General features: G+C 37.8%; 1 protein-coding gene across 1 annotated transcript in view; it reads left to right on the plus strand.

Annotated features, from left to right (window-relative positions):
• Window positions 1–24408, plus strand: part of TUBGCP3 (tubulin gamma complex component 3) — a 48637-nt gene that overhangs the window by 4188 nt on the left and 20041 nt on the right. The window contains exons 2-8 of the mRNA XM_005488008.4: window positions 6458–6565; window positions 8326–8393; window positions 10905–10982; window positions 11602–11819; window positions 15307–15479; window positions 18203–18321; window positions 21465–21590. Of these exons, the coding sequence (XP_005488065.2) occupies window positions 6458–6565; window positions 8326–8393; window positions 10905–10982; window positions 11602–11819; window positions 15307–15479; window positions 18203–18321; window positions 21465–21590 (890 nt within the window). The remainder of the gene's footprint in view (window positions 1–6457; window positions 6566–8325; window positions 8394–10904; window positions 10983–11601; window positions 11820–15306; window positions 15480–18202; window positions 18322–21464; window positions 21591–24408) is intronic.

The following is a 24408-nucleotide window of genomic DNA, read 5'->3' on the forward strand; positions in this document are numbered from 1 at the left end:
ATTTAATGGTTGTTCCTGCCTGTGCTTTCCCTGAGTTTCTACTTGAGAATTTTTTGTTCTCCCTTTGTTCCTTCTCAGCACTTGTGTGTTGCTGTGTTTGTTGTGAGGAAGCTGCAGCTGGAGAAGATGAAGGGTTCTGTTTATATAATGTTTGTGTGATAATTGCTCACTTACAGCTAAGGTGGGCTTACTCTCCTTCCAAGTCTACATTGTGCAATCCCTTGCCTGAAGTCTTCCATAAACTCTCATCAAGGGATTTTTTTGCTTCTGCCTGTGATGGCCTTAGAAGGCTTCCACCTTTTCTGCTAGTTAAAGATTTATGATGAAGTGAATTTGTGGTTTGATGGACTATGACTTCAGGCTCTCAGTGGTGGAGCCATCTTCTCTCTCTTCTCCCTTTTGGGATCATCTCCTAAGGGGAGGGCTTGCTGCATAGGCCTAGTTACTGGGATTTACTTTTTTTGCAAAACAGTTCTGCCTCTGAGAAATTCATTACAAGGTCTGCTGAGTTATGTGGAAGAGCTGTTTAGGTGTTTGTTTTGGTTTTTAAAAAATTATCTACCTGAACTTTTCCCAAAACTAGTGTTGGAAAGCTTTCTGTTGCTGTGCTGTAGCCAGACCTCATGGGGGTGTAAAGCTTTGTGTGGTGCTGTGTGTCTGCAGTCATACTGGGATTAGTTTGGGGTCTCTGCCCCTGCAGGTGGAGCTGCTGCTGGCCTCTCTTCCACACGTTCTCATAGTGTCTAAGAATTACTGCACTGGCTTTATATTATCTTCTGTGTTTTTCCAGGCTATCCACTCATTTTTATACTTACACCTGATCTTGCAGGGGGCTTGCTTACCTGTGCAGTAGTTTGTATAATTTTCTTTTCCTCCCCTGTGTTTGTATGCTCCAGCAGTTATACAGGGTCACATGCCTCTCTTTGGACAGTGGTTTTAGTCCTTGTGACAAGCAACTTCTTGTTCTTAGCTGTCTTTCACAAACCTGGTAATCTTAAAACTCTAAGAACTCTTAGTGCCCCCAATGGAAACAAATGGTATTGCTGTAAATATTCAAGCTAAATCTATTTGAGTTTTGAAGCTAAGAAGATTTTTGTGTGCTAAAGTACTATTGGAGGTGTGCATGCTCTAGAAAGTAAAGTAGCATTTCAGTCTTTGGGGAGCAGTTTGCTATCTGAAGTCCATACTGTGGCCTCAATTTAATCTCCAGAGTGTCAGGGGCAGTTTTGTTAATGCTGTTTGATTTTGGTGTTTGAAACTTTAAATTTTAACATCTATTCCAATAACTCAATGTCCAGGGAAAAGCATAGAGTTCATCCAAAGGGTGATATGGAGGGAGTTTTACCTATGCTAATAACAGAGCAGGTGGGAGTTGGCAAAAGTGGCAAAAAATCACAGTGAAGGAAAGTTCTGAAAAGATTATGACAGAGTTGTTGATAGTCCAGTGGGACAGTATTCAAATCTGTTTACTAGCAATGCAACAAGAGCCAGCCATATTAACAGAATTTAAAAGTAATTGTTTCCTGTGCTATGCATCAGAATATTAACAATAAACTTAAAAAGCTTCAACTAAAATTTTTCATCAACAGAAGAGAAGTTTAAGATAATTGACTAAATCAGAAGACTGATATAAAATTAATTTTTTTTCATTAATACTTCATAGAGTCATAGAAAGGCTTCATTTGGAAGGTATCCTAAAGGTCGTCTAGTTCCAGCCCTGCTGCCATTGGATGGGTCACCTTCCACTATACCAGGTTGCTCAAAACCCATCCAACATGGCCTTGAGCACTTCCAGGACAGGACATCCACAACTTCTCTTGGCCATCTGCTGTAGTGTCTCACCATCCTCACTGTAAAGAATTTCTACCTAGCATGGTGTTTAAATGTCTCCTTTTTTATTTTACAATTGTTTCTCCTCCTTGTCATATTACTATCTGCCTATGTAAGAATTTGCTCTCCCTCTCTTTTATAACCCTCTTTAAGCACTGGAAGGCCACAATAAGGTCTCTGCACAGAGCTTTCTCTTCTCCAGGCTGAACAACCCCAGCTTTCTCAGCCTGGCTTCAGGAGAGGTGCTCCAGCCCTTTGAGCATCTTTGTGGCCTCCAGAGGAGCTGCTCTTAACAGGTCCAAGTCTTTTTGTGCTGGGCACCCCAGAGCTGGATGCAGCACTGCAGGTGGGGTCTCATGAGGCCACAGTAAAGGAGAGAATCAGCTCCCTTGACCTGGCCACCTTTCTTCTGATGCAAGCCCAGATGGGTATCAGGCCTTCTGGGCTGCAAGCACACATTGCTGCCTCATGTCCAGCGTTTCATCCATGAGAACTCCCAAGTCCTCTGCAGGGCTGCTCTCAATGCGTTCTGCCTGTCTGCAGTTGTGCCTGGGATTGCCTCAAGCCAGCACCTTGCATGTCATAACCAGGCTGGGCCTAGAATTGCACATTTCCAACCCAGTGTTTTCTACAGGAACAAGCAGGTTTGCTCACAATGCATGTAGATTCTCCTCAAGAGCAAAATAGTAGTGCTAATGGCATTTCAGATTAATCTTCTAATTTATCATTGTATGCAGTGTTAATGCAATTGCCCTTCCCCCCAGGTAATACTTTATAGTAAGGTAGAACATCTGATATGAGTAAAACAGAGGAGATAGAGCAGCAGTGCTGTCTTGGCAAACATCCTATGTACTCATGATATGTCTGAGAAGGTGAAAAGTTTTACAGCTTTTCTTCCTGGCCTAATTTTGCAACAAACACTGTTAGAGGAAAGAAATTTGTTGTTTGGAGTTTTTTTTTCTTTAGTATGTGTTTTTTGGCAGCATCTGTATCTGAAGTAGTTTGCAGCAATAATTTTTCCCTGGTCGGTGCCATTCCTACAGCACTGAATGCAGTTTAGAGTGTAATTGTTTCACAATAATTTTGTATTTGTGTTTAAGGAAATTGGTTGTCTGGGATCATGGACAGCTGACTGGAGAGTTTGCTAATCTTTGAAGTCATTCAAGAAAGAAAGAAACTGGTTTAGCTAAACTTTGTTTAACATGCTCCTATAGTTTAGAAATTGTTTATAGATGTATAAATAACCAAGTGTCTTCTTTTCAGGAAACAATTTCTCAAATGATTTGGAAAAACAGTTTCAATTACTACTTAGGTTTTTCAGGATTTCTCCCTGCCCGCTCTTGGAAACCTAATTGATGAATAACCAACCTTATTTAAAGAAATATGTAAGAGTATAAAGTGAATTTCAATTCACTTCCCTAGAATTCTAGGTAATGCTAGAAGCTTCTTTATAGCAAAATCTTGGTGAATTTCAGCACGTCCTCTGAAATGCTGCCTTCTTGCAAGTAATAATTGGCTAATTCTCTCTGTCTTGTGAACAAATTTTATCTTTAAATTTTATCTTTAGTCCAATTTCTCCTTGCTTTCTTTACAACCAGACTCTTTCTATGCATTGCTTCTGTGTATTTTTTTCATGTGCTACACTTGTATTTTCTTCAGCTTTAAAGTGCTGTTACCTGGCTTTTGAAGTAATTCAATTCTAATACTGCATTGTAGGAAAGTTTGAATGGCTGTGTGGAATATAGATCTTTGTAGGATTGATGGGTTGCTTTGTTCAAAGGAGACAGTTTCTAAATTTTCGTATTTTTTCTTGTGATTCACAAATGACAGTTCTCTGTTCAGCTGTGAGAACTGCTGCTTATCAGAGTCATTAATTTTGTGTGTGTGTATTCCTTAAGGGATCTAGTCTGAGGAGAAGTGGCTGTCTCTGTCTGCTCTGATCAGACCTCTGGAAATCAGTGATCAATGTTGTTCTACCCCTTTGGCCTTCAGACAGCTGCATCAGATATATTGAGCTTGCTGTTATGTAAGAGAGTCATGCTGTAATCATTTTCTGATGAAGGATGTTCAAATAGATAGATGGCTGTATATTTAAAGTATGTCTGCTGTCATAATGATGATTCTTTGAGGAGGGAAGCAATTAGATGTGCCTGTTAGTTATAAGCTGTGTGAAATTTTATTGTACTGACACATCTGCATTTAGTTATGTTTAATCACTTTAGGTACTGAAGTTATTTTATGAATTTATGAGAAATAATCTGCTGAAGAAACACCCACAGCAGGGAATTTTGTTTATAAAAAGGAAGCTGGACTTGATATGAATAAAACATGAAAATCTGAATTAAATAAAATAAAAAACCAGTCTTGCTACAGAGCTGTTGAATTGCTGATGCAAATCAACAATGTATAAAGAATGGGTAATTTTCCATGTTTTCAGTAGTGCAACAGGTTAAAAAGCAGGATTTGTTGGATGGAATTGTAGTCTTTCAACTAGAGATCTTTCTCAGATGCCTTGTTAGGGCAGTATGGACAAGGCTATACTAAATTTCAGTGCTTTAACTAGTCTTGCTATGGTTGGTGTTGAAATAGAAGGTTGTTACAGGAGGTAACAGATTTTCCTTAAAACTTCCCCATTACAGGAAAAGCTTGCCCCTTTCCTATCTGCTGCCAAGTACATAGTTGAGGAATTAATGGAACATATACTGTTTGGGATAACTTAGTGCCAGTATTTGACTTAATTTGGCCGTGCAGAATACTTTTTGAAATCTTGGGTTCTGTTATGACATGCATTAAACTTAAGAATTACACAGAAATGCTTCCTTATACTTAACTCTTCACACCTAGTTCATTGGTAGCTGGACTATTAAATTTTTTGATTTGTATTTTCAAAACTTTATTGCAGTTGAAAGGTTGCTTAGTCTAACAGTAGAGGAGGCATTTGTCATAGACATTTGTGGCCATACAGTAATAGTGGCATTTTTGTCTCTGACAATAGAACAATACTCTTGTTCCTTCTGTAGGCCAGTATTGTCAAAAACTGTTAAATGTTAATGATTTTGTCTGAGCAGACTGTTTTCCTGATTATGTGAGATATTTCTTTGTGTGAATTGGTTAATGCTTGCTGTTCTAGTTGTTTTCTGATGGAGTTGGACCAGTGGATGACATTTATAGTACACAACAGTATAAAATGGACATTCAGGAAGAATGTGGAGCATTCAAACACAATCTAGCACATTGTGATTTTCAAATTTCAAACCTCTTTCCATACGTTTTTGAAGATTTTGATGCATTTAATCATCAAATGATTAAATGATTTGATGATTAATCAAATATTAATCATCAAATATTAATGATGATTAGGACTAGGAGTCTTATTTGACTCCTAGTATCTCCAAGGCTATTTTTTTTTCTAATTGCAGATATTAGTTTATTAGTTAAGAGATGATAAATGCTTAAAATATTCTAATCTTCTAGTGGTCCTTTACCTTATTTCATTTTTCTGTTCCTTTTGTGCATATTTGTCCTGACCAGCATCCTTGGCTGAACCTTTGCTGCATTACTTGGCAGTTTTCCCTGAGAGCTGATTGCTCAACTGACTATATAAAACACAAGAGGCTGTGATGCATTTGCACACATGATAGTTATGTACAGAACAGACAATATCCAGCATTGCTTAGATGGGTTTCTTTCCCAAAGTAAAAAGATTCAAGTGTGGCAAGCACACTTGGATATTTTCTTGTGTTATTACTTGGATATTACTGTGTTATTGTTTCTAGATAAGGATTAAAAATCTGTCTGACCTTTTATGAGGGCACTTGACATGTCTGTAGGCTTATTGTTTGATTTTCAGGTTGATAAATGGGCATATGATTATGCTGCAGAAGCATTAACACTGACCTGGCCCTATCTTGGTGTTAGCAGACTGTTAGTTTCCCAGAATGCAAGATAGTTGCACTCAAACAGTGCTGTTTAACAACAAGATTAAAACCAGAATTACTGCATTAGGAAGAAGCAGTGGAAGGAGGTCACTGATTTGTGACCTCTGTGTTAGTGTACACATTATTCATGGGGATGTGATGCTGATATATCTGAGCTGGCTTTGAACCAAATGGTGAAGCCATTCAAACGGTTTTAAACAAAACCAAACCAAGATGCAAACTGGTAAAAGCACTGTTGTGGATATCTGAGTGAAGATCCACGGGTAGGTGATGAACATGAGTGTATTGCTGTGGTGTGTGAGCTGAACTGTGTGTCTGTGTGCCAGGTCCCACAGCATTTCTGTCCATGGGAGGGGCAGAGCCAGTTAAATGTGCACATGCTCTCGAGTAACTGGAGAGCAGCTCAGAATAGGAAGGGCTTACTCACAAAGTTTGATGCAGTTATTTGTGGAGTGTGTACAGGTGAGTGTGTTTGAAATATCACATTAATACTGTGATAAACTGGGCTTTCCTGCCCTCTGGTTAGAAGTGGGCCTGAGAACTGCAGCACAACGTTATCAGATCTAAGCCAGGTATGTTTTTGCTGCTTTCAGACAGGAAATGTAATCTCATGTCTCACTTTTTTTAAAATTAGTTTTAATGGAACTGTAGCATTCTACTTAACTGACAGAATTTTCTTTTTCTTTCAGCTGATGCAGCCCAACAGTTTCAGTATGCCGTGAGAGTTATTGGAAGCAATTTTGCTCCCACTGTTGAACGTGATGAATTTCTTGTAGCGGAGAAAATCAAGAAAGAACGTAAGTGCATCTTGTTCCTTTCTTAGAAACACAAAGTTCTTTTTGAAGTTAATCAGGTTATTTCTCTGAAAAGGGGACAGCTCTGCCTCACAGATAGTTATCTATTCTATTATTAATGCTTTCTTCCTGAAAATCTCATGATGTAAATGCCATTAATTTCCTAGTAAATATTCCTGAGTGGCTGTTTGTATTCACAGCTCAGATTTTTCTGAATACTCAACTTAAACTTTCCTTGCTGCTTTGTATCTTAGCCACTGTGAAGACAAAGAGCCATTAATACTGCACTCCATTCACCTTAATAGTACTTGGAAATTATGACTTCATAGTTCTTCTTAGAAGAGTAAAAGACTGATATTTTTGAGATGTGCACTTTGCACTTCAGGAGTATTGCATGTTGGCAAAATTAACTTCATGAGCACCTGTGTGAAACTTGCTGAATGAGCATCCTGGGATGGAATGACTTGTGACTTACCTGACTTGCCTTCAGTTTCTCTACAAGTTTTCTGCCATCACCTTCTTAAAAACAAAATCAGACCATGTAAGGGTTGTAAGGGATGTTGCATTTCCATTCCAGTGTGCTCTCTGCTGCTCTGAGTCACATGTTGCACTGTGTGTATCCAAAGGGGATGTGATGAATTCTTCTTGAAAAGCCAAGAAGATTCTGCTGTGCAGTAGCATGTCCAGAAACAATTACTTGAATTGTACTAATGAAATTAAAACTTGATATTTGAGCTTTGAATATTCAGAGATTGAATTAGGATAACTGACGTCAGTGGTTATAACTGGTTTAAGGTCCACGTGTATTGTTTGCTAATGCAGAGCTTCCGTGACTTGCTGGCAGACAAATAAGCCCTTTAGAATTCCTCTAGCTACAACTCCAAAACACTGAAATCTACAATATATACTTTCTGCCATACTTTGGCTACTTTGTAGACAGCACAGCATGTATTCCTTGGGCCTGTTGCCAGTTTTCTGAAGAGGACTCTCTTCCTCATCCTCCTCCCCAACTTCAGCTGGATATATGTCCTTCCAACTTTACATTTATTTTGGAGATACCATACAAGTAATGCCTTTCTTGGCAAAGTGTACTTACCAGTGACATTTGATGCTAATTAACATTTCTAACACTTAATAGCTATTTTTCTTATCACTGAAGTTTCTTCAGATATCTTTGTCCTGGTTTTCTTTGAACATGACTTGTTCTGATGCAACATAGCTTTTTAAGAAATCTTAGTTGGAAGATGTCTCCTCTGAGAAGGTACTTCTGTAACTGGCATTGATTTATTATTTTTGTAATACATGAGAGTTGTGTGACCCTGGAATTCTGCCTGACTTGCTGTAAATGGCATTACTATTTTTATCCTTGATTTTATTGCCTAAAATAGAAACAATTACACTCTAGTTTTGGAGCAATTACATGTAGTTTTTATAACATTCTTTAATGATTATCTACTTTCAATTGTGTCTTCAGTCCCCTAGGTCCCTAAATCTACTGAATGGCAGACTAGACTTTACCAGGACGAAAATGTATATTTTGATTGAGTTAAGAAAAGCAGGTACTTGTATTGATCACTTGCATTGCAAGAATTCTTAGGGCTGAAATGCAGATAAGGTGAAAACAGTGTTTAAGTAAATACAATGAAACAGTCCAGCATCATGAAGCTTTCTTGGTTGCATTTTATAATTTACCTCAAGTATATGTTAAGACATGACTGTTACATTTCTTTCAAATTTTTAATCTACTTTTTCTTTTTTAATAGTTATGCGACAAAGAAGGGAAGCAGATGCTGCTTTGTTTTCAGAACTCTACAGAAAGCTCGGTTCACAGGTAGTTTAATAAATGTGTAAAGAGTAAAGAAAGTGAAAGCACTCATAAGCATCCTTCTCATGTTAGAGTTGTTTTGGAGACTGCTCAGGTCATGAACAGTATTTTTTCTGGGAGGATGGTTAAATATTTGAACAGCTTGCCTTGGAAAGTTGTGGAGTCTTCATCCTTAGAGACAAATCAAAACCTGACTGGACACAGTCATGGACAACCTGCTGTAGATGAACCAACTTTGAACTGGGGGTTTGGACGAGACAGCTTCTAGAGATGCCTCTCAATCCTAGCTCTGTTTTTAGTATTTGATTCAAGTTATATGAAGAGGTACTTCATATGAAGAAAGGGACTCTATAAAAATAAAGGGATCATTTTATATGTAAAACTGATGAATTTTCTCATAATTTGTTTTACAGAAATGCCTTGCAGCGTATTGATTTTACTAATGTAATATTCTCATGCATTTGAATGTTTAAGTGCTCCAGGTCTTTTAATGTTGAAGGTTAAGTGCTTGCTGACTTGGATGGCTCTAACACCAGTGTTAATCAAAGAACACTGCATGCCAATATTCTCACTAAAGATGTTAGTGTGTGGAAAACCTTTAACATGATAATGCTAAGATTAAGATTACAAGAAAGGTATTCTGTGGAGAGTATGACTAGACAGAACTTGGTTCTCTTCCTCCCCTCTTCCATACTTGACTCACCCTTTACTTTGTTAGTGTTTGGACTCGTTACTGAGTATGTTGTCCTGGTTTCAGTATCCTGTGGGTTTGTGTATTAATTGTACTGCTTTGCACAGCAGAGCACTGATTTGCAGACAGCTCTTAATACAGACTTTGTGTAACGTGTCTGTAGCTCATGTACTGCATTGCCATTTGGCAAGCAAAGTGATGCAAAGCATGATGACTAATCTTTGGAACAAAATGCCTTGCCTGTGCTATATGTTTGCTTATTCTTCTGAATCTAATGCAAGCTATCTCCTGGTATTTTACTGCCTCCTCAAACATTTAATATTCTTCTAACCTTTTTTTTTCCTCTGCTAGCATCTTGTGTATATGAAATAGTATAATGGCTTTTTTAAAATTCACACAACCAATTATTATTCAATCTGCTGTTAGGTTTATTACTAATGATGTACAATCATTTCCTTTTCCTATGAGCATAGGGAAGGGCTTAAAGGAATATATGTTTTCTGAATCAATTAGGCTCTTCTTCCAACATTTCTCTTGAAAGCAGCTGGGAGGGGAAAAAAAAGTGCAGGTGAATCTGTTTTAACTTTGCTTCATCTATCACTCCAAACAGGAAAGGAGGTCAGTGCTTATTTTTATGGCAGCCTGCCAGTTGAGCAAACCACTTTTCTTGAAGCACTTGGATTTATTCTGTCCGGGCCAGTTGAAGAAGCACTTGCTGCTCCTTCTTCACCACTTGTTTATCAGTTGCTGTATTAGTTATCTGCTGCAGATGCAGTACCTCTACTTGTTGCTTGTTCTTGAGATTAAAGCAGAAGATAATAGAAGCATGCTCTACATAATAATATAGAATGTCTCCTTTTATATAAAAATGTAGAGCTTTAGTAAATTATGTTGCTTCATAAGAGATGGAGTCTGTGTTGAATCTTGATATGACTCAAGTTTGCTTTATATTTAGCATTGCTCAATATTGCAGATCATAGGCTGATCAATATTGTGAGGGAATTTGTATAAGTTGCTTTGACTCAGCCTAATGTCCATCATAAGGTTCTATGTCCCTGGTAAATTCAGGTGCAAGTGTTAGTGTCATAGAATTGTAGAGTAGCATATGTAGGAACATGCATATTTAAAATAAATCGTTTTAGTGCTTGGTTTCATTTTAAAGTACTCTATAGCTTGGACTTTAGCTGAAGTTGGACAGCTTTCTGCTGAGATCTAAAACTGCAGACAGTCTTATTCTAAAAGTCTGTGTGTGTCTGTTTGCTAAAGACTATATTGTGTATTCTTCAAGTTTCATATTAATATCTCTGTCTTAAGTTATTAAAAAATTGGTAGCTCTCTTAAATGGCATTTAAAGTAACAGAAATCAAAACCCTCACTTTCAAGGCCTCCCTGTAAAAGAGAGTGGAGGGGAGAAAGGAGAAAAGATAGTTCCTTGCTTAGAACTTCACTAAGAGTTTTCCTTTTTCACATTTAGGTTAAATTAATGGCTGCATCTGAGATGTTTTAAGTGGTGAGAGTGTGTGGGAATGCTGGTAACAGTTCAACTCTGTATAAATCTCATTCTTAGTAGCTATGAATTTTAAATTCAGCCTGCTTGCTGATCTCAGAGCAGGTGAGAATTCATGATTTGAACACAGTGGAAAAATTCATAAAATTAGCAATACAGAGGCTGCACCGCACATTCCCAATTTATTCAAAAAATGTGGCTCTGAGTTAGTCTTATTTATCTGGAAAGTTTATTTACATGCATGGTTGGATAATTAACAAGAATTTTGTTCTTATCAAGAGTTGAACTTATTTATGTTTGCTTTCATTTTTCTTTGAAGGGCATTTTGAAAAACAAATGGTCAATACTCTACCTCCTGCTTAGCCTTAGTGAAGATCCACGTAAACAGTCTAACAAGGTAGGTGAGGATACTTTTGTTGCTTCTGAGAAATAGGAAATGTGTGTCACTTATATTAGATGTCTTCAAGAATCATTATCCAGACTTGAGCAATACCTCAAGGTTGTTTTCATGATATCTGTATGTGAGGCTGAAAGGGAGAAAACACTTGTTAAGTATCTGTAATATTTGGCGTAGTTTTCTTACACTACATAAATGTAAAAATATGAGCTGTCCAACATGTGCAACTGAAGCTGTGAGTGTATTAGAAGGGTGGTTTTTATGTTTACTTTCTGCTTGGTGGTGTGATGTCTGCTCATGTGATAATGAATTTTAAATGGAGTAGGGAAAGCAAAATGCAGTTGCAGCGCTGCTGGCACCAAAGTGCTTTTTGCAGCTATTGCTAATGATGATTTGCAGGAAAAAAGAAGTTGTGTTGCTAAAATACTGTTGCTCACTGTAAGGCACTTTTTTGTCATGATAATTGCATCAGCAAATTTTTCTTTGTGCAAACACGGTCCTCAAATATTTCTTGTGTTGTTGATATTACACTTCTATTAACTGAAGATGTAACTTAAAGCAATTCCCACATCTTTTTTTTTTTTATTATTCCTCCCTTTTCAAATCCTTTTCTTTTCAGGTGTCAAGTTATCCCACGCTTTTTGCTCAAGCATTGCCACGGGATGCTCACTCAACCCCTTATTACTATGCCAGGCCTCAGACCCTTCCATTGAATTACCAAGACCGCAGTGCTCAGTCTGCCCAGAGTTCCTGCAGCATGGGGAGCAGTGGGATCAGCAGCATCAGCCTCTATGCCCTAAATGGGCCAACTCCAACTCCACAGTCACTCATTCCAGGGTAAATCTCACCTTACAGATAGGTTTGGAGAAGACTTGCATTTTTTCTTTCCTTCATCCCCTGTTTTTGTATGCCATTGGAAATTCCACTTTAGGTGAAGAGAAACTAAGTTCTGAGCTGAACAGTTCAGAATATCAGGTGCTGGCATATGACCATATGAAGCCATAAATGGCTGTCCAAATGTGTCCATTTTTAATCACTATCTTCTTGTCTCCTAATTTTCTTTCCCACCCCCAAGAGTTGTGAAACAAACATGAAATCACAAGATGAATTTTCAGAGAGGATCAAAGCTTTTTTTGAGTTGAAGACATATTTTTTTAGTAGAGTGTGTTTGACAGGAATTAAATTCATATTCTGGAATTAGTGCTGACAGAACTGAATTTTATTGTTATTAATAGGCTTTACAAATACAAGTACTGCAGGAGTGATAAGATGATGTAGTTCAGCATTCTGGAAGTGGAAGCATGGTTAAAAGCAGTATTTCATCCCTGGACTTCAGGGTAGGAGACTTGGAGCTCTTGTGGGATCTTCTTGGAAAGATTCCTTGGGAGGCTGCCCTGGAGGAAAGAGGGATTAAGGAGAGAAAAGAATAGGATATTTCTGTTTGAAAGGAGCTACAATGATCATCTGGTTCAATGCTGGACTAGAATGAAGGGTGGTATTCAAGGATCACGTCCTGCAAGCTTAAGAAAGAAATGGGCAAGGAGGAAGTAAAAGTGGCAGGAGTCCTACATGAAGAAACAAGTTGTTTCTGACAAAACTCAGATATAAACAAGTGTACAAAAGATGGAAGCGGGGCCAGGTGCAAAGGAGCATCCAGGGGCAGAGTGGCTGCAATGAAATCCTAAACTGACCTAAAGGTTCATCTGTCAAGGTGCATGAAGGGAACAGCAGCTATTTCTGCAACTACATAAGCAGTTAAGGAAGGCTAGAGGAAACACAGGCCCCTGTTCAAGAGGCATGGACTTAGGTGGCAGATATGGAAAAAGTGGAGGTACTTGGTGCTTACTTTGCCTTTGTGCTGGTCAAGTCAGTGCAGGACACTGAGACCCTTGGGAAAGTCCTTGTTGTTCTGAAAGCATGTCCAGACATGTGATGGACAGGAAGGGGGGGGGGGGGGAGTAGGAGTAGTCAGCACAGAATTCAGAAAGGCATGCTTGACCAATCTTACAGCCTTCTTTGAGATGACTGATTTGGTGAACAAGGGGAAAGCATGCCTTTGGTTGCTCATGGTTGCTTATTTCAACCTTACTAAGACTTTTAATGCTGTCTACCTGTGACAGCCTTATTGACAGACTTAATAAAATATGGACTAGGTAAAGTGACAGTGAGGTGAACTGAACCTGCTAGACTCAAAAGGATTATCATCAGTGGCACAAAGTCCAGTTGGAACCCAGTCCCTAATGGTATAACCAGAAGCTGCATCCTTCATCCCACCTGATGGCACAGAATGAGTCTTTGGCATCTTTGCAGATGATACAAAGCTGGGATGAGTGGTTATTAAAGGAGGTTGTTAACCTGCTTCTCAGAGGGATTCAGTGGGCTCCAGAAACAGGCTCACAGGAACCTGCTGAAGTTCAGAGTCCTGTACCTGGGAAGGAATAATTCCATGCATCAGTGCATACTGTGTGCTGACTGATTGCAAAGCAGCTTTGCAGAAAATGTCCTGGGATTCCTGGTAGGCACCAAGTTGAAGATGAGTGTGTAGTGTGTGGTGAAGAAGGCTAAGAGCCTCCTTGGCTATGTTGTGAGGGACATCACTAGAAGGGGGAGGGAAATAAAATTTCTCACTGCTCAGTACTGATGAGGACATCTGAAATGCTGGGTCCAGTTATCATACAAAGAAAAGATATAGACAGGCTGGAAGAAGGAGTCTGGGGAAAGAAACCCAAAACTATTTAAGGGGTTGAGGCATCTGTCATGTGAGGGGAAGCTGAGTCAGACCTGGAGTTGTTCAGCCTGGAGAAGAAAAGTCCTGATTACACCTTACCTATGTAATGGTATTACAAGGGGCATAAGAAGACTGAGCCAGACTGTTTTGGGTCAGGGAAAGAACAAGTAGTAACTGGCAAAATATGTGAGTTGTGAATCACAGATAATCAAAAAGGAAAAAAACCCACATTTTTGCATTAAGATGGGGATGTATGTCTGAGTAGGGGCATATTGTGAAACACTGACATGGGTTGCCCAGAGAGGTTGTGTAGTCTCTGTGCTTGAAAGTATTAAAAATATGACTTGAGCAATGTACCAGCTAGTCTTCTGTAGTTGATCTTCTTTGATCAGAGGGCTTGTAGGAGGTGATCTCCAGAGGTCGCTTCTAGCCTCAATCATTGTATAATACTGATACAATGTAGAAAGATATGTCAGTGAGGTTATTTCTTACATCTGCTTGCTTAAAAATATCAGCAGAACCTACCCTCTTTCTGGCATGTTCTTGTTCTGACCTGCTCATACTGTTCCATTTTATTGCAATTTCACTGTGCTCTTTAGTCCTGTAGTATGTGAGTTGAAGAACTCAAATTAAAGCTTTCTGTAAGTTTCATTCTTCCTGAACTTTTCTTTATACCCATTTTTCTTTTTTCTAGAGTTATATTCTTTTGAACAGCCAAACTTCAGTGCTGTACTCTGAGGCCTTACTAATGCTAAACACAGCAGAGCTCAGCCTTCAGCACTGAGGCCAGCTGTTCTCAGGATAGGTGGCCTCCTGGGCTGGCAGGTGTGGACAGGGAGCAGGATGGATGGATCTGCTAGTAATCTGGGAGGGAGGAGTTACTGACCTATTGACCCATTTAGATGCTCACAAGTGTGTGGGACTAGATGGCTCACCAAAATCCTGTCCAGCATTTAATCAGCCCTGGCTAACCAGGGAGGTCCTGGGCAGCTGGAGCTTGGCCACTGTGATGTTTTTTCATGGTTAAGCCTTTCTTTGTGAAAAAAACTGACAAGTTTGAAAGGAGGTGAAATTGGAATTTGCCTGGATAGTCTTTCCTTGATTACATCATCAGGCACTTGATACAAACTATCTGAAAGAGTAGAGTAGCTGAAAAATGAGCTTTCTTCTCTTTCTCTGTTTTTTTTTAGTTCTTTGACATGTAACTACATCTTCAGTTAATAACAAAACTTAAATATTTAGGTTCCTCTACTATGACTGTTTGTTATGTTTATAGTACCTTCACTTTTAACCTATTTCAGTATAATTACACATTTCATCACAGTTAATCTTTGATATAAAATCATGTATGTCAAACTTACACTTCCCTTTTCTACAGTTGGGGGCCTTTTTTGAAAATGTAGGCTTACAGGAAAAAATAAATTGCTTTTGTGTTCTCTACCCTTTTTTAAGGTTCTGTTATTAAATCATCACTACCCCTCCCCAACAAAACATCTGCAAAAAACTTGGGGCATCTTTCAAAATTTACGTCACTCCACTGTATGTAATGGGTATAGAATGAAAGTTTTTAAAGGTTTTTCCCTTTTGTCCTTGTAGACAATCCTATCAAGCTGCGGGTGTTGGAGATTGCCTCCGTCAGCAGCTGGGTTCACGTCTTGCATGGACTTTGACTGCAAGCCAGCCTTCCTTACAAAGCACTACCTCAAAAGGCTTCCCAAATGCTGTCTCTCGTGCTGTGCCGAGGTCCAGGCGAGAAGGGGACACAAGTGGTGAGCAAAGATGTATTTTTTAAAAAGAAGGTTTTTTATAGTTTTTATCTATGTCCTCCATTATCTTTTAAATTATTTTGGGATCATAGCATGTTGATTTTTTGAAGGGTGTTTTTCTAGAATGTGCTTAATAGAAGGATAGAAGCAAATATGCAAGACTAGTGTATTTGACCACAGTCTTTGGCTGGTTGTTAATTTCTTTTTGCAATGGTTAGTTGGGTTGTGTTCTGGTCCTCTTAAAATACTGAGTTCATTCCATTGTTTGTCATGGTTAAGTGATTGTGATATGCGAGCAATGATCATTCTTTTGATGATCAGAAGATGCTACTGTTTTTAGAGTCAGAAAGAGAGCTCAGTAAACAGAACTTGTTGAAATTCTCATCCATTTGTTGTTTGTTCTGTGTCTTTCAGAACTTGGAAATGTGAACTGGAATATACTTTCTTCTTTAGGTTAGCATACTCTTTACAGTGGTTGTATTTAGAACAAGTGACATAAAATATTGTCAATAAAATAAAGTATGAATATAGACTCATGCAATCACAGAATGGTTTGAGTTGGAAGGTACCTTAAAGATGATCTTGTTCCAACTCTTCTGCTGTGGACAGGGGCATCTTCCACTAGACCAGGTTGCTCAAGAGCCTTCCAGAGTATCCTTGAAGACTTTCAGGGATGGGGTGTCCACACCTTCTCTGGGCAACCTGTTCCAGTGCCTTATCAGCCCTCACAGTAAAGAATTTCTTCCTAAATTCCTAATATTGCTAATTTACATCCACAATTAAGTGTGTGTAAACCTGAAGCTGATGTCTAGAGGATCTATTCTGAATTTACACAAGTGCAGCTGAGGAGGAATTGTTTAACAGGTGATCTCTGTGGCAAATCTTGCTGTAAAAGTAAGTTCTGAATAAGTGAGCTGATGGCTGAGTTGTCATCCCATAGCACCGTTATTCTCTGACAAAGGAAGATAAGAGATGCAGGCTTTTGTTTGTGGTGTTTTGTTTTTGGTTGTTTTTAACTTCTCTACAAGTAAGTGTGGATGTTAAGGAACTATAATATAGCCTGTCTGCCAGCATCTGCATCTTTGAGTAGCAGTGTACAAAGCAGTGGCTTATAGATCAGAGTTGTACTGGTGTATCTGAGGGCAATATTTGACATTTAGAACCTAATTAACAAGATTGTTGTATGCAAGAAGATGTGTGTGTGTATACATCTGTATAATGTAAATATGTGTTTTACATCTGTAGTAGATTTAATATATACAAAAATAGAAAAAAGAAAAAGTAGAAAAAGGAGTAGTAACAAGCATAGGAAAGAGAAATAGGAAAACATAAAATCTAGCACTGCCTCTTAATGTATTATACTGATTGCTATAAAAAGCAATACTTCTTCTGTTGAGTCAGCCAGCAGCTGTGACTTTGGTTCCTGTGTGGGATGGGTATAAGGACTGACAGTTGTCTTAAATGTACTCACTTGCTGGTGTAGAAATGGAAGTAGGACTGCATTTAGAATATAAAGTCTATTTTCAAGATTATACATTTCTATGAATATTAAATTCCTGTAATTAATTTTTTTCTCCTGAAGTTGCTTGGTTTTATTTTTTTATTTTGAAGTTTTCCTACTCTTACATCCACACACAGGCTATAAAAAGGCAAATTGTATGGCTGATGTTAATACTTGTCGTATTATTTATCAATGAAAGAAATGTGCACTTGAATCTTTCACCATTTCACTACAAGTTCCTAAGAAGGACAATCTACAGTCATGCACATCTTATTGTTATGTGGGGAGACTGAATTTTAAATGGTATCTTAAATTGAAGACTACTTATACTGAAATAAGAATAGAATTTAATTTTTCTTAGTTTTTTTCTGGGAAAGTGGATTGCTGGGGAGTCAAACTGACAAGAGTAAGAGTACTATCTAAATTGGGAGAAGCATGTTGTAGCATCTCAGTTTCTGGATAGTTGTTGTTAAAATTGTTTAATTCTTGAAATCCTAAAAAAATTTACTAAAGCAAGTGGTGACAGTTTGCCCAGAAAAGGAGGGGGTAGCTTCAATGGCCTACACAATGCCTTTTTTGATTTTATGTTGCCTTTAATTTCATAGATATCTTGCATCTCTAACACAATCTACCCTCTGACTAGAGATAAGAACCAGAAGCAAACTTCACACTTAAATATTTTCTAGCTCCATGGCTGTTATGCAGTCTGATTTGATCAGTCTTTTCTCACTGAGCAGTGGCATATGTAATTGAAAGCCATTATGAAACAAGCCGTTCTTCCTTCTGGATTAGCTGTTCTTTTTCTAGGTGAATGTAGAAGAGATCATTCTAGAAGTCTATTCCAACTTGAACTGTTTATTCAAAGAAAGATAAAGTTACTGTGGTGCTTGCCTCAGAGCTTGCACTGGTGCTGTATCAAGAGATAACCAAGTTTAAAAACTGGCCAATGTGTCAGTTAAAATAGGACATGCCCTGTGCCACCCAGACTGACTGCTCTGGGAGAACCACAGGTGGCATTAGAGGCAGGTAAAGCCAATCTTGGGCTTTCCTGTCAGACTGAGAGGACCTGAAATGTTTCTTTACCAGTTACAAGTCCAGCATATTTTTTATAGTTTGGGGTTTTTTTGGCTATGCATCTAAATAGTTCTTCAAAGTTATAATCAAGACTTATTGTCTCAACAAATCTAAATACTTGTTTTATTTTTGTTTTTTTTTTCTTTTCTAGGTTCTGTTGAAATAACGGAAGCAAATCTTGTAAGAGATGTTTTATATGTCTTCCAGGGAATAGATGGCAAAAACATCAAAATGTGCAATTCTGAAAATTGCTATAAAGTGGAGGGAAAGGTACTGTATGATGACTTGTGTTTCATATGTGAACAGAAAAGCATATAGGGGAAAAATAGCTGCAAGAAACATGTAAAAAAGTTAAAATATTATTACAAGTCTATATTCCCTCTACCAGCTGTTTTGTTTTGTTTTTTGCTGATTTTGTTTGTTTTGTTTTTGGGGGTTCTTTTGTTAATACAACAGAGTAGTTTCAACATTAGTAGTTGAAAATTGGTTGGGTAGATCAGGTGCCAGGCAGAAAATGTAGCATTTCACAAGATGTGAATAGTCTCCCAACTCTTAATCCAATAGAAGGACTCGTAAATTACGGTTTTGAGGACTTCTGTCAACATTTTTCCTCCCCAGTGTATAAGAATTAACATAAAGCAGATGCAGGCATTCTACTGCATTCTTATTAGATTAAGTTTAACAGCCTGAGATGTGGAATAGATGCTAGCCACTTGTTGTTATGGGCCTGGTTACAGTTATAAGTGATCAGATGCAGGTGACCCAGAAAAGAAAGGACTGGTGGTAGAACTGAAGAAAGGTCTGATGTGAATTTGAATGAAGACATTGAATAAGGGACAAAAGAATAGGAGAGATGCCTGAGAGACTTTGCTTTAAGGTGGTGAGATCTTACTCCTGTCTGCAATTCACAAAAACCCCAAGAGTGTGATTGGGGCAGATGACCCAAAAGAACAAAGAATGGTGCTAGTTGCTTTAGTATCTTCACATTCAGTATTTAGACAGTACAGCTTCAGAGCTCAGTTTCTACTAATTGGTTTTTATATTCAGATGGAAAGACAACACTTTCAATTTTTACTTATATTAAGAACTTTCTACTATGACAATATTACATAGTCCTTAAATGGTGGGGAAATTACTTCTGGGCCATTTCATGTGCCAAGAGCATGGTAGACAGGTCTTAATGTTGATACATGAGCCAATTTCCTTTTTTCCTTCATGATAGTAGTAAAATGTTGTAGTTGTTCACCATTACTTTACAATGACATTTACAGCTGCTTAATGGAGGGATAAATGGAAAAACTTAAATCCTGTTACATCTTATTAATTAACAGATTCTTAATAAACATCCACCTGTAGATGATGCAAAGTTTCTAATTCCTCAGCACCTTCACTGAGCAAATTATATTCAATATATGAGATTATATATGGCAAAAGAAGGGTAGCATAATATATTTTTCTAGAGGAATGTGAAGAAAACTTTGCCAATTTTGTAATCACTGACTTCAATGAAACTATAGTTTCATTGGTTTTCTGTGTAGCTTTCATATCCAATAGGCTGGTTTGAGGTCAGAAGCTGTTTTACTTGGAACTTGTAGTTCAGGGAATTTAATTACTGACCACAAGCCAGCTGAATAATCTTTGCCTGAGAGCCCTGTCTTCAGTTATTTTTGTGAAATCAGTCGTCTTCCATTCTTCCTTAGTTGTACTTGGTCTGAGCTACTGGACCCAGTGGAGGTGAGATTATCTGACCCACCAGGGCTGCAGCTGGAACTTCTGACAAGCAAGGAGGACCAAGATCATACCTCCTCTAGCTGTGTTACTGCACATTAGGCAAAATAGTAGTCAGAGCATGTAGCTCTCCCTCAGATGGCAATCTCATTGTACACAGTCTGGATTGTTGGGTTTTTTTTTCCAGAAAGAAGCACACTTTCTAAGGTGTTGTTCTTGCTGAAATGTTTCCTAATCTTAGTGTTAATATTAGGTCTGGTGGTGACATTCAGCACTGTGTAAGCTAGCAGGTTCTGATTTGATCTAAGGCATACAAATGTAATAACACCAAGCCAATTTTGCTTGTTCCTCATTTAATTCCAGCGGATGTGTGTTGTGCTCAGTGTTTGCCAAGCACTCTGTACTTGCAGAATTTTAAGTAGTTCTTATGTCATCTCTTTGGTTTTAGCTGTGGGCAGGGTTTCTGTGTCCAATTATGCTTGTTTGGGCTGGAATTTACCTTACAGAAGTTGTTCAAGAAGTTAAAGCTGTACCTCTGTGGGTAAACAAGAGGGCTAGGGGCTGAACTGTGGTCTTACAACCAAATCCTGCAGCCTGTTTCAAGCCCACACTGGTGTGGATAACACACTCTGACACTAATTGTTATGTTGGAGAATGCCTGTACTGTTAACTAAAAGGTTTAATGAAGGGGATTGATTTCTAGTTTTTTGGCAGTTTAACTTCTTGGAACAATTCCTTGCTTTGGTTTTGACTGTTCCAGCTGGTTGTTAAAATTATCTGTAGAGGTGGGATAGGCCCAGTTGCTGTGGGTAGAAGTCAGTCTCTGTCCTGTGGTTTGTATTATCAGTCAGATTGTTTGGGGATTTTTATTCAATTAAATTTTGAATGTTTGATGGTAGTGTTCTTGAGTAATATGGTGAAACGTGGAAGAAGAAAATCTCAAGTGGGAAGTGTCTTATCTGTTGGTACATTAGAGGAAGAAATGTGCTAATTCAGATGAAAATAGTAATGGTAGCTAAATAAGGTGTTGGGACTAAGGCAGGCTTGCAAGGTGAGTGAGATACTAGAAGAAAACCAGAAACAGACTAGAAGAGTTCAGAAGGACATATGATTAAATAACTTTTATAATCTGGACTTAATCTTAGAAGTTGGATTCTACAAGTTTGTGTTCCTGATGCCTAGTCAGGCATTGAATCATTTATTTTCTATTTAAGGTCTCTTTCACATGTAGCAATTACTAATTATTTTGTCAAAGCTTTTTCATTAGTTTCAGTCATTAACACCTCTGTTACAACACTCGTATTTTCAGTCTTGTCAGGATAAGAGAGTCTGATATTGCAACATGAAAATGCAGATTTCTTCCTTTTTTCTGAAGACCATTTTGTTATTGCCATGATTGCCTAATGTGAAAAGAATGTATGAATACTATTACATTAAGATTTCCAAAAGAGAAGGTCTCAGAGTTGCCAGTAGTTTTTTGCTGCTGCCTTTTCAATGCACATGTGTATAAATATAATGCTAATTACATGGTTGTTTGCTTTTCTGCAGTATCTGTACTGTAGAATGTAAAATGAATTGTTTCTGAAACTGGCTTTTTTATGAGAAAGAGGGACCTTTGTGAAGAAACTCAGTATTGGTGTGGCAGATTTGACTTAATTGCAAACTTGTTTCTGTTAACTTTATAGGTGAGCTTGTCGAAATCTCTCCGAGATACTACAAGCAGACTTGCAGAGCTGGGGTGGCTCCATAACAAAATAAGGAAATACACAGACCAGAGGAGTTTGGATCGTGCATTTGGACTGGTGGGACAGGTGGGTCAGCTAGATAAAACAGTCTAACTTCAGTGTTTGTTCTTGTTTGGCTAAGAAACTACTGAGTAAATGCAGTGCTAGAATGATGCATAACCTGTGGAGGCTGAATAATTTATTGTTTGATTTACTCCTTTTGTGGATGCTGCATTTGATATGGGTCATAGTCAGAAGGCAAGGAAAAGGCATTTCCCCTTTCTGGTCTTAAGGATTTGCCCCTGTAATTTGTAGCTGGAAACATTCATAAATTCCTTTTCTTAATCTCCATTATTTTAAAAACCCCAATATTTTAAAATTATTCATGCATGTTCATAAACAAAAACATTTCTTAAATGGGATGATGTTATCCCTGAAGTAATTAATCACTAATTCAGTTGTTAGTGACCTGTGCAGGAGACATTCTTGTCAGCTATTGTTGATGTTCATGTGTTAGTATTGCACTAGCTTACATAAAATGCAAGTAGTGCATTATCTTCTGCCCTTTCTTTTGAATACAACATCAAAAGAATATTAATTTTTGTTTTTATAGGTTTCATCATCATGATTTATAGTCTACAGTAACTTCACTGCTGCTGTAATACCCAAAACCACATTTACTGCTAAGACATTCCCGTTTCCTCTCACTTGCTCCCTCTGTAAAACTGGATATTATCCCTTCTGAGTCGACAGAAATGTTATCCTTGCCTCTAGCCATAACATCCTACCTAATCTGCCAAGAAATTGAAGTGCTTCTCCCTTCAATCTAATTTTTCTTAAGAGGTCAGTAGAGACACTGTAGTGCTTCCTACTTTTCTAATGTTTTATTCTGTTCCATTCTGTCTCTTATTCTAAGTAACTCTTTTAGTTACATATAAATAATAATTTTTCTACTGATCCAATGCTAATTTCCATGTTTTATGTGGCAGTGCTACTGTGTATGCATTTTCTTTAGGCTCTCCCCCTTATATCTGGGTGAAGTTTTATTCTTTATCTAGCAGCTTCCTGCTTGTGATTATTTTTACCGTCTCTAGCTTTAATCTTCAAGTTTACAGAAAGGGGAGAACTTTAATTCTTGAGTGAATTTAAATATGTAGTATCTTGGTTTCTGTATGCAGGTTTCAGATCCTGTGCAGACGGCTGTGCAGTTAAGTTACCTGAATCTGCATAGCTCTAATGCTGCTAATTTTGCTCGAGGCAAGCACTTGTGTATATTTCTAGGACATAAGTGTACAAACAAAAACTTATATTCTGCTCTTGCTGTCAGTATCTGGGCACAGAGAGTATGCCTTCATGCTCGTCACAGCTTTCATAGCTGAGAATTTCAGGTGCTGTGCACTGTGCATTAAGGAATTTAGCACAACAGTGTGTATTGATATAAAGCATCTTTCACTTTATGTTCTCAAAGGATGATTGTGTAAACCCCTGTTTAAACCAGGTATACAATAAGATGTCGGTCACCACTTCTAGTATGATTCTGGTGACTGATTTTACCACACAGAATGTCAGGCATTGACATTAGAAGTAGAGATATAACAATATATTACACTTAATGTTTTCCTACCGTTGCTGATTAATATCTGGATTTTACTTTGTCCTCAGAAAATAAAAAGAATAATTGGCAGTTAATGATAATATAGCTTGTTCTTTGGCATTTAGCCCATTTAGATCCATGTGAGTTAATGGGCATTTTAATTTTTTTCTCTTGAACAAGCATTCTGTTTCCTTCCTCAGTTCTCTTTTGCAGCAGTCCAAATCAGAATTCTAGGGTAATGTCCAGTTTTTCTGTAACAGTTTGGGAAGCAAAAGTCTGTGGTTTGTGATGCAGGAATTGGTACTGGGTGTAAATTTTAATTTGTAAAGCTTCTCTGAAAAATTGGTGACCAGTTAAACCTAAATCCTAAATCCTAAATCCTTTTGACTACTAAATCATTAAAGTCAGTTATTACTGTTCTCCTTTTTGACCAGAACAGTGTCTTTGATTGTTTTCTTAGAGGCTCTGCTCTGCCCTCTGTCTTGGCAAGTGCCACTTTAATAGGTTCAAAAATTTCCTGGAGAAGCAAGTGAGAAGAAATGAAAAGTGGAGTTACACATAAGGGGATTTCTTTTTGCCCTTCAGTATCCTCTGGAATAAAAAGAATGTCAAATTTCTTTGCGTTTTACAATGTGGAGTTGAAGACAGGAACCTCCTTTCCTTAAAAAAGATACAATGGCAAGATTAATGACTTTTTTTTCCTAGGCTTCTTAGCTGCTTAGGAGGAAAGAAGATTTATTTTCTCTTTGTGCTTCTAGAAATTATTTCTGCCTTTTACATACTCTAGTGAATAAATACTTTAAGTTCTTGGGTTCTTTCTATGAGTTTTTCTTTTTCCAAATTCTTTTGACTGCAATTTTTAAAGGTCTTGACGGAAAATGCTGGGAAATTTCCCATTAAAAAAATCCATCAGAATAGATACCGAATTCATTAGCTGAGAATTGGTTGAAAGTTCTGAAGAATCTGTGTGTGCATGAGCATATTCTTCCAAGAAACCAAACAAATAAAAATCTCGGGGCATTTCTTGGGGGGTTTTAAGGTCTTTATCAGTTGTTCCCAAATTAATGAGTCATATTTTTAGTTCTGTTTTGAAAAATGTGTTGCAGGCATTTTTTTAGTTTGTATGTTAGGTTAAGACCATTACAAAAGTAAAACAAGACCTCCCCCAAATCCTAAGCTATGGAAAATATTTATCACTAAACAAGTATTATTTCAGGAATTGTTTTTAAAATTTATCTTGGTTTTTAAACAACCTAAAGTAGCTGTGCTTAGAATTGTTTTACAAAGAAGAGTTTTTGCTTTAGTTCCAGC

The sequence above is a fragment of the Zonotrichia albicollis genome, chromosome 2, assembly GCF_047830755.1.
Source record: "Zonotrichia albicollis isolate bZonAlb1 chromosome 2, bZonAlb1.hap1, whole genome shotgun sequence".
NCBI classification, from domain to species: Eukaryota; Metazoa; Chordata; class Aves; order Passeriformes; family Passerellidae; genus Zonotrichia; species Zonotrichia albicollis.